The following is a 10,369-nucleotide window of genomic DNA, read 5'->3' as shown; positions in this document are numbered from 1 at the left end:
ATTGGAAGTTGGAAGAGAGTTTTGGAAAATGTTTTCCTTAAGTTTTGAAGGGAAGTCATTTTCCTTAAATTTGAGGAAAATGAGTTGATTTGGAAAACATTTTCCAAAATATTTAACTCAACCAAACATGAGAGAATTGAAAAACATTTTCCGGAAAATGTTTTCCTTCATACCAAACACACCCTAAGAATAGGTTGGTTAGACGGGTGGTGATATATATATAACATTGAATGTTTTATTATATATGTTAATTGCAAGATAAAAATTGTGATTATTAGTTTTCCAGTTGAATCATCTCAAGACATGTCTATGGAAGAAAGAAGGGCAATTTTTGAAGTCTATAGACTAGTATTGACTGAAAACATATATTATACATGACAAGAGAGGAACATCGAGGAATCCACTAACGAAGAATAAAATTGATGAAAAATAAAACTTTGATAAAGAATTGATTAATCAAATATTTGAATGAAAAAACTGATACTGATGTAAGATCATGAGAATTGTAGGAACAAATTTGTAATAATTATATTTTTTTTTTACAGAGAGAGAATAATGATTTTCCCATTGAAAGTGAAAGAGAGAGAGATGCAAAAATGTGTATGAACACACAAGTGGTTTTCCTTTAGAAAATGAAAACGTGTGTTAACACAAAATAAAAATAAAAAATTTAGCCCATAAATAATGTCTAAAATCTTTTTTAAAAAAAGAACCCTTTTCTAATTTATTTCAATCTGCTATATATTTTGTAATATAAAGTTATATTCGATAAAGATTTAAAAAGTATCTTAAGTTTTGTAATATTTTGTCTAATTAATTTATGGGGTGTGATTTTCTCATATTTTATCTATGGCACTCTTCACCATTAATAAGATTTTCATTTAATTAATTTAAGTATATTGCCCCAATTCCCTCATTTATTTCTTACTGCAGTTGCATTGTACCTCAAGCATCAACACTTGTACCTTCATTAGGTTTAGCAAATTTGTAAGTAAAAATTATGCAAACCACATAGTGTAAAACATAAATTACCTCCTATCCCTACTCTTTCACAAATTACAAAAATCCCATTTTTTAATAAGTATCGGATACATCATTACGCCGTGTGATACATTATATTTGATGTATGATTATCAGTTTGTTGCGTGAAGTAAGGGATTAGAAACTGAAAAATCAATTACATCCCCCCAAATACGCTACCGTTATTAAGTCCCTCAAAATATGGCAAAATTTATTTGTTTCAAACATTCAGTTTCAGTCTATATGAAACACTAAAATAATTAGAAAATACAAATTTTGAATTGTTTATCTCTGTTCGTTCAAAAAAAGCTTCAGAAACGTGGTGCATAATTTTTTAGTCACAAAATTTCATTAATGTAATTATTATCATACTTATCAGATACAAAAATGTCATTATTATCACACGTATCAGATACGTAATTTTCTAAAGTCCTAACTGAACTAAACATAAAATTAAAAGCGAAAATAAATATTTTTAAACCTCAAAACTCTTCCAAAATCAAAACTATATTATTATAAGGGCAATAAATACTCCAAAACACTAATTAATATATCTTAAAAAAATATAAAGCATTGCATATGTCTGTGAACAGTAACATAGAAAACTCACTAGCCTACATTAACAAGTTCATTTTATGCTACTGGGTTTAAGACACTCTTCAGCCTTGGAGGGTCATCATTGTCGCTAACATATCCAGCATTGACCTTGTCGAGACCATACTTCCATAATAGTGTTGCATATCTTTTGCGAAGATAATCACTTAGAAAACTGTCATATGACATGTTGATTTCATCACTCAAGAATTCAGCAAATGCAGCTACGAACATTCCGCAATCACTAAAAAAATAGATTAACATAATGATGTTGATACTTAATAGAAACAATAAGCTTACAGATGATACATAAGAATGTAAAAGTGTAATTGATACATAATTCTAACTACAGATTATAAATATGATGTTGATACTTAATAGAAACAATAAGCTTTCAGATGATACATAGGAAAGTAAAACTGTACTTGAAACATAATTCTAACTCCAGATTATAAATATGATGTTGATACTTAATAGAAACAATACACTTTCAACTAACACATAAGAATGTAAAATTGTACTTGATACATAATACTAACTACATATTATGAATTAGTCAACTTGATACTTAATAGAAACAATAAGCTTTCAGATGATACATAATAATGTAAAATTGTACTTGATACATAATACTAACTATAGATTATGAATTAGTCAACTTGATACTTAATAGAAACAATAAGCCAAATTATGAAACATTATGTTGTTCTACAACATACATGTAATCCTCTAATTTGAACTTTAAACTTTCATACACTTTTGAGAACAAAAAAATGACCAATAATGCCTTTTCTGGTAAAATGAATAAATGACACACAAAACAACCATTTGATAAATTAATAATAAATATCAACAGTTCTATCTCATTATTTGAATTTTAACTTTTTGATACATTATTCGTAATAAATAAACAAATATATCAAAAATTAGAATTTTGTGTAACAAATGAAGAATTTAATCAATATACATAATAATTTTTAATTAACAACAATGTATCTACTATTACACGAAACTCACTACATGTTAATACTGAAAATTACAAAAGAAAAGAAAAAAAAATTAAAATACATACTGTTGGTAGTGTAGATCTAGATATGGCAGGGGCGACCTTTCTACCCATTTTCTTGGGCGTTTTTGCATGTGCCTCCTTTTTAGTTTTTGACTATTTGGATAATCCCCATACTAAAAGACGGATGATCCATGAATTATTAGAAAATTAAAAAAAACGAAAAAAAAAAATTAAAGATGAAGAGACTGCCTATTTCAAATTCTGAAATTGGTTGAATGGAGTGCGAAATAGTTTGAAATTCAAACTTGGAATATGAATCTGTTGAGAAGATGGAGGAGAATTTTTTGGAAGGGAAGGGTTCGTGAACAGTAAAGTGGGAGATATTAGAGGAGAGTAAATTTAGGGATGGTAGCTAATGGTTTGAAATTTTTAATAATAATGTATCTACGTACTGTAGTTTAGTTTTTGGGAAAATAGGGATTTTTGAATTTTTTTAAAATAGTAGGGAGTTATTGTGAATACATTAACTAAGGTTGTGTATTCTAGTTATTTTTCCAATTTGTAATTAGTTTTCTTTCTCCTCTGTATACCAACATTATCTGACTTCCAATTCTGTCTATGTTAATATAGAAAAAATCGCTCCTTGTCCAAAATTTCATGAAAAATTACTATGAGCAGTCGATGGTGATAAATGTAGTGGCAACGGTAATAACGAAGCTATGAGTGAATTTAACAATTACTTTGTTGTATTAGAAAAAAGTGTATGTGTTATCATTTACCAACACCATAATAAAACAAGTTTGATGCGTATATATGTTTAACCAAATAGACTTTGTTTGGTTGCAAAATAACTTGGTGGACAAGATGAGGTACATGAGAAATTGAGAAGGACTCGAAAAAAAAAATATTGCGAAGGCAAATCAATTAAACTAATTGTGTTCTCTTTTGTAAAATAAAACAAAGTAATAGTAATGCAAAATCTGACTTGTAAACCTAATTGTTCTCGCAAAGAAAACAAGAAATATGAAGTTACTTTATACACTTGTCGTCATTATTGGTAAAATAAGAAATATTTTCTATATACATTAGCGTGCTTAAAGTGTTGAACCTAAATCAAAAAATTTCAAAAAGGCGCACTATAGATCAATCCAAAGATAAAAGAAACGTCGAAGAGTGCGAGATTTTTATCAATTTGGGAAGATTAACAATGATAGTACATGACCCAATTTATGTGATTGGAGATCGAATGAACTATGTTCATATATATAATAACAAATCATTAGTTAATACGCATTATTAAACTATGTCATCCCCTCCTGTGATGTTTGAAAATTTTTATACCGCAAATTAGTGAGGCTAATTAGTTAAATGTCTAATCCAATTCATATCTTTTATAGGCTGTGTATTGCTCTGCATAATACATTTGATGATTAAACCTATAGATTTTAAAACACTCATGAATTTTAGAATACACATATGACATGTTGGTACAAATATTACGATAACACTAATGATTTTTAGAGTAAAATAATATGATATAATAAAACTCTGAGTTTATAAAAAAAATCTTAGTTCATAGAAATTTTAAACTTCACCGATTGTTCTATAAAATTAATCTTATTTTACCAAAGTATGATTCTATACAAGACATCAAATTTGACACATATCTGAATGCCCATTTATAACAAACTTTTATATCTTCCTATTCATTATTGTTCTTTTTGTGATATATGGAGGATTGTAGAAAAAAATTAGTAGGATAACTCCAAAAGAATTATTTTTATTAAAAATGTTCAGGTTCAGTCATTAATAACTTATTGACTAGAACTAACTAGTATTTAATACCTTATTGACTAGAAGTAACTAGTAGTATTTAATACCTTATTGACTAGAATTAACTAGTATTTAATAAGATGATTTTCTTACAATTTTATTGTTACACATGAATAAATTGTAGCAAATAATTTCATTAATAGGCTTGAATGTAGATTTAGAAACTTCTAGGTTCATTCATTTAATATGATTTAGAAAATTTATAATTAGATTTATTTTTCTCTCTATATATAGAGAACGCCCAGTTGTGTATATGTATCAATCTTNTTATTTTTATTAAAAATGTTCAGGTTCAGTCATTAATAACTTATTGACTAGAACTAACTAGTATTTAATACCTTATTGACTAGAAGTAACTAGTAGTATTTAATACCTTATTGACTAGAATTAACTAGTATTTAATAAGATGATTTTCTTACAATTTTATTGTTACACATGAATAAATTGTAGCAAATAATTTCATTAATAAGCTTGAATGTTGATTTAGAAACTTCTAGGTTCATTCATTTAATATGATTTAGAAAATTTATAATTATATTTATTTTTCTCTATATATATAGACAACGGCCAGTTGTGTATATGTATCAATCTTCCATTTCTCTCTAAGCTTGTAAACAAAGAAAAAATCACCATGAAAAACAACTCTGAGAAATCCGCAGTGAATGCAGCTCAATTCGCTGCGTACCCAACGCTATCGCAGATTAACGTTGAGAAGAATAAGCAAGAATATCTGGAAATGTTCTGGACAGACCAGCAGAGAGAAATGGAGAACGTTAACGATTTCAAGAGCAACCTGTTACTTCCACCTAACCGCATCAAGAAGATCATGAAGACGGAGAAGGATGTCCGAATGATCGCTGCTGAATCGCCTGTTTTGCTTGCTAAGGCATGTGAGTTGTTCATTCAAGAACTCACCCTTTGTTCCTGGCTTAACGCTCAAGAAAACCATCGACGTATTCTGAAGAAGGATGACGTCACTGATGTGATTATGCAAACTGACAATTTGGGTTTCCTTGTTTATGATGCTACTCATGACGGCTCCACACCAAGTGTTGTGCCGTTCAATGTTGATGGAGGCAGCAATGGACAGAATGGTAATAATCTTGATCATTAAAGGTAACGTTCTCATTTCCTTAATTCACACCTATAGGGTTACAAAAAAGTACTAAAAACATACTCTTTGTCTATATTGTTTGATAATACAAGTTCTGATGTTTAGTATTCAGCTCGTGGTTATTGCTATCTCTGATCGAGCAACAGTATTGGCGAGTCCTCTTCATCACTTCGAGGACAAGTATCCTTATCTTTCTTTTCAGTTATTACTTTCAGTTTCAGACAGTTGGAGTTAGCAAGGGGTTTGTCCTAGCAACTCATATTAGTAAAGGCTTTTAGACAGTCATATCAATATAGATTTTGCTTATGTTATTTCTTTCATATATTAGTCTATCTCAGTGTTATGGAGATATATATATATATATATTTCAGATTTAGCTTCCGTGTTTTTGTTTCAAATTTTTATTGATTTATGTTAATCTTAGTGTCATATCACGCCATGAAGTTAGCTTGGGATAAATTGTGACTCTAAGCACTGTGTCAGATCTAACTTCTAAGGGTAATCTCAGGAAGTGACATAAGATCCTATGCTTACAAAAGAATTTCTGGTTCATAAAAGTTCTAAACTTCACCAATTATTCTTTAAGTTTAATTATACTTTATCAAGATATAGTTCATAGTATACGACACACCAAATTCGACGCATTGTATACATATTTGAAACCCACCAAAGTTTCTTAATATTTTTTCTATTCATTTTGTTTTATTTGCGATATGTGGATGATTATTGGAAAATAAGATTTGGATATCTCAAAAAATAATATTAATGCTTAGGTTCATTCGTTAATATCTTGGTATAATTAGTATTTAATATGATAATTATATAACAATTTTATTGTTACATCATATGAAATTGTAACAAATCTCCATTATATTGATAGGCATTGATAGGCTTGTATGTAGTTTTTTTTTTTGGTTCCTCATCCGATGTCCAATACTCACATATTTAGAGCCTAATTAAATTAGAATTCACACTAGAAAATCTCTCATTGAGGTAAAACGCTTCCTAAAAAGCTTTTATCATGCCTTTATTCTTTGGCCACCTTTACTGGTATTAATCTTCATTATTTTCTATGATCTTATGGGCATTGCAAGCTTTTTCATCCATTCAATTGATTTTTATTGGTTCGATTATCGATTTATCAGTTATTGATTGTTATTGGTTCGATTATTGATTTATCAGTTATTAATTGTTATTGGTTTGGTTATCGGTTTATCAATTATTGATTGTTAGTTATTGGTTCGGTTATTGGTTTAACCATTAAAATTTGACACAAAAAAATCATTCAGAAACAAGGTGACAAACTAAATAAACAATGCATATGAGTTGATAAATTGTATCTTGCTCAAAACTGAAAAGCAAACAATCGCACATTGTAGAATAACTGAGAGCTTGAAACAACCAGAAATAAAAATATCAAACTAAACTCTAAGTCAAGGACCTTTCATATCAAACGGTATAAAGAGAATCTATTAATTTACTACTCGTTAAGAAGTTACCTCTAGTCGATTAAGAACCGATAATCCAATAATAAAAAAAAAGATCAAAATTTAAGTATTATTAAATATTAACCATGGTAAGGAGTTAACCTCTACGAACCCCCCTCCCCCAACTATAAAAGGTGAAGATAAAGGGCTAGGCCAAACATGAAAAAAGAATCATACTCTGTATATTGCGAGTTTTTTTTTACTTAAGCAGAATATAATATTCAACTTTTCAGATTGCGCATTGGAAAATAAAAAAGAGTAGTTTGGTTATACAAGAGAGAAAGAAAGAGGAGACAATGAATCATATTTTGTAAAGTAAAAAAATGATTCAACATATTAGTACGTAAAAATAAATTGAAATTCAATTTATTTTATTCATCTTTCAATGTTTATTTCCCTTGATGAGCAGAATTAAACCCGATTTCAGTTTAGGCATGAATACGCCAAGGATTTTTCCTCAACCAACTCCTTCGCGGTTGCATCCATCTTGGCCTTTGAAAACTCGTCTATCTTTAGACCATGCACAATTGACCATTCTCCTTTCTCACAAGTAACAGGGAAAGAGTAAATTAAACCAGCTGGAATGCCATAAGATCCATCAGAATAGACCCCCATTGAACCCAATCACGTATATGATCACAAGCTGAGCTAGCTGCAGACAATGCACTTGATAGCTTTCGAGCTTTTATGATAGCGGCTCCTCTTTGTTGCACTGTGGTGATGAATTCCGTGTTCAGCCATTGATCATTAGCAACAAGTTCTCTGACAGGCTTTTCTCCAGCAGCGGTTTTCACCATTGCATGATTCACACCTGGATACTGAGTTGATGAGTGATTTCCCCATATTGTCACATTCTTTACATCACCAACGTGAACGTTTAGTTTCTCCGAAACCTGACCTAAAGCTCTGTTGTGATCAAGCCTTGTTAGGTAGGTGATGTTTTTCGCTGGAAATGAAGGGGAAAATTCTTTCAAAATAAGTGCATTGGTGTTAGCTGGATTAGCAACAACCAAAACCTTGCAATCAGGGGCAGCATGCTGCTCTAAGGCAGAGGCCTGTGCCTTGTAAATTGAAACATTTTTCGTCTATCAAGTCCTTTCTTTCCATCCCTTCTTTTCGTGGAAATCCACCAACCATAACAGCAACATTGACGCCTTTACAAGATTCAACAACATTCGTGGTAGCAACAACATCTTTGAGAAGAGGAAAATTTCATGAAAAATAACTCTGAGCAGTCGATGGTAAATGCAGTGGCAACGGATATAACGAAGTTATGAGTGAATTTAATAATTACTTTGTTGTATTAGAAAAAAGTGTATAAGTTACCATTTACCAATAGCACAATAAAACAAGTTTGATGCTTATATATGTTTAACCAAATAGGTTTTGTTTGGTTGCAAAATAACTTGGTGGACAGGATGAGGTACATGAGAAATTGAGAAGGATTAGAAGAAAAAAATTGAGAAGGCAAATCAATTAAACTAATTGTGTTCTCTTTTGTAAAATAAAACAAAGTAAACCTAATTATACTCGCAAAGAAAACAAGAAACATGAAGTTACTTTATTTACTTGTCATCATTGTTGGTAAAATAACAAATATCTTCTATATACATTAGCGTGCTTAAAGTGTTGAACCTAATTCAAAATATTTCAAAGAGGCGCACTATAGATCAATTGAAAGATAAAAAGAAACATCGAGGAGTGTGAGATTTTTATCAATTTGGAAAGATTAACAATGATAGTACATAACCCAACTATGTAATTCGAGATCCAATGAACTAGGTTCATATATGTAATAACAAATCTTTAGCTAATATGCATTATTAAACGGTCATCCCTTCCTATGATGTCTGAATATAGTGTTATACCGCAAATTAGTGAGGCTAAGTTAAACGTTTAATCAAATTCATATCTTGTATAGGTCGTGTATTGCTCTGCAGAATACATTTGATAATTGTACCAATAGATTTTAAAACACTCATGATAACAACAATGATCTTGTTAGTATAATTATGTGATATGTATAATAAAACTCTGAGTTTATAAAATTTACAAATTTGTAGTACATAGAAGTTCTAAACTTCACCAATTTTTCTATAAAATTAATCTTGTTTTACCAAAGTATGATTTACAGTCTAAAAGACATCAAATTTGACGCATTGTAGACATATCTGAAAGCCCATTTATAACAAACTTTTTCTTTCTTAGTATTCATTATTGTTTTTTTTTTTTTTGTGATATATGGAGGATTCTAATTTCTAAATAACTCAAAAAGAATTATTATTATTAATATCTTCATTCATTCTCTAATACTTTATTTACTAGAACTAACTAGTATTTAATATCTTATTGACTAGATTTGGCTAGTATTTAATAAGATGATTTTCTTACAATTTTATTATTACATATTAAATTGTAACAAATTTCCATTAATAGTCTTAGCTTGAATGTAGATTTAAAAATGTCTAGGTTCATTCATTTAATTAGATTTAGAAAATCTATAATTAGATTTATTTTTTTCTCTGTATATATATAGAGCACACAGTTGCATATATGTATCCGTCTTCATTTCTGTGTGTTTGAGTTTGTAAACATAGAAAAAATCACCATGGAAAACAACTCTGAGAAATTCGCAATGAATACAGCTCCATCCATTGGGTACCCAACGCCGGCGCAGCTTAACCTTGAGAAGAAGCAAGAAAAGCTGGAGATGTTTTGGATATCCCAGCGGAGAGAAATGGAGAACGTTATTGATTTCAAGAGCAACCTGTTACTTCCACCTAACCGCATCAAGAAGATCATGAAGATGGACAAGGATGTCCGAATGATCGCTGCTGAATCGCCTGTTTTGTTGGCTAAGGCATGTGAGTTGTTCATTCAAGAACTCACTCTTCGTTCCTGGTTTAAAGCTGAGGAAAATCATCGACGTACTCTGAAGAAGGATGACGTCACTGGTGTGATTATTCAGACTGACACTTTGGATTTCCTTCTTGATGATGATGCTACTGACGGCACCACACCAAGTGTTGTGCCGTTCTATGTTGCTGGAGGCAGCAATGGGCATACATGATGATAATCTTGATCATCAAAGGTAACGTTCTTATTTCCTTAAATTCACACCTATAAGGTTACAAAAAGTACTGATAACATACTCTGTTTGATAATGCAGGTTCTGATATTCAGTATCCAACTCGTGGTTAGTGGTACTTTTGACTAGTAGGCAGCAGTATTGGTGAGTCCTCGTCACTTCGAGGACAAGTACCCTTATCTTTCTTTTTAGTTATTACTTTCAGTTTCAGACAGTTGGAGTTA

The 10,369-nt window shown here is 30.3% G+C and overlaps 2 protein-coding genes and 1 pseudogene across 2 annotated transcripts in view; 2 read left to right on the top strand and 1 right to left on the bottom strand.

The window, feature by feature from the left end:
• The window catches only part of LOC125858673 (nuclear transcription factor Y subunit C-2-like), an 8,065-nt gene extending 2,495 nt beyond the window's left edge, over positions 1–5,570 (top strand). Inside the window, exon 3 of the mRNA XM_049538501.1 lies at positions 5,056–5,570. Within this exon, the coding sequence (XP_049394458.1) occupies positions 5,056–5,570 (515 nt within the window). The remainder of the gene's footprint in view (positions 1–5,055) is intronic.
• A 1,807-nt stretch (positions 5,571–7,377) lies between these two features.
• LOC125858672 (malate dehydrogenase, cytoplasmic-like) lies at positions 7,378–8,266 on the bottom strand (annotated as a pseudogene).
• Positions 8,267–8,271: 5 nt separating this feature from the next.
• Positions 8,272–10,127, top strand: LOC125858671 (nuclear transcription factor Y subunit C-2-like). The gene is made up of 2 exons (XM_049538500.1): positions 8,272–8,298; positions 9,594–10,127. The coding sequence occupies exons 1-2, from the start codon at positions 8,272–8,274 to the stop codon at positions 10,125–10,127; spliced, it is 561 nt and encodes a 186-aa protein (XP_049394457.1).
• Positions 10,128–10,369: the final 242 nt, after the last annotated feature.

The sequence above is a fragment of the Solanum stenotomum genome, chromosome 3 (assembly GCF_019186545.1).
Source record: "Solanum stenotomum isolate F172 chromosome 3, ASM1918654v1, whole genome shotgun sequence".
Lineage (NCBI taxonomy): Eukaryota > Viridiplantae > Streptophyta > Magnoliopsida > Solanales > Solanaceae > Solanum > Solanum stenotomum.
This window is presented reverse-complemented; position numbering and strand designations above follow the sequence as displayed.

Coding starts and splice junctions, on each gene's coding strand:
- LOC125858671 (XM_049538500.1), top strand. CDS start 8,272: ATGAAAAATAACTCTGAGCAGTCGATG. Junction 8,299..9,593: donor ATAACTCTGAGCAGTCGATG/GTAAATGCAGTG, acceptor GTATATATATAG/AGCACACAGTTGCATATATG.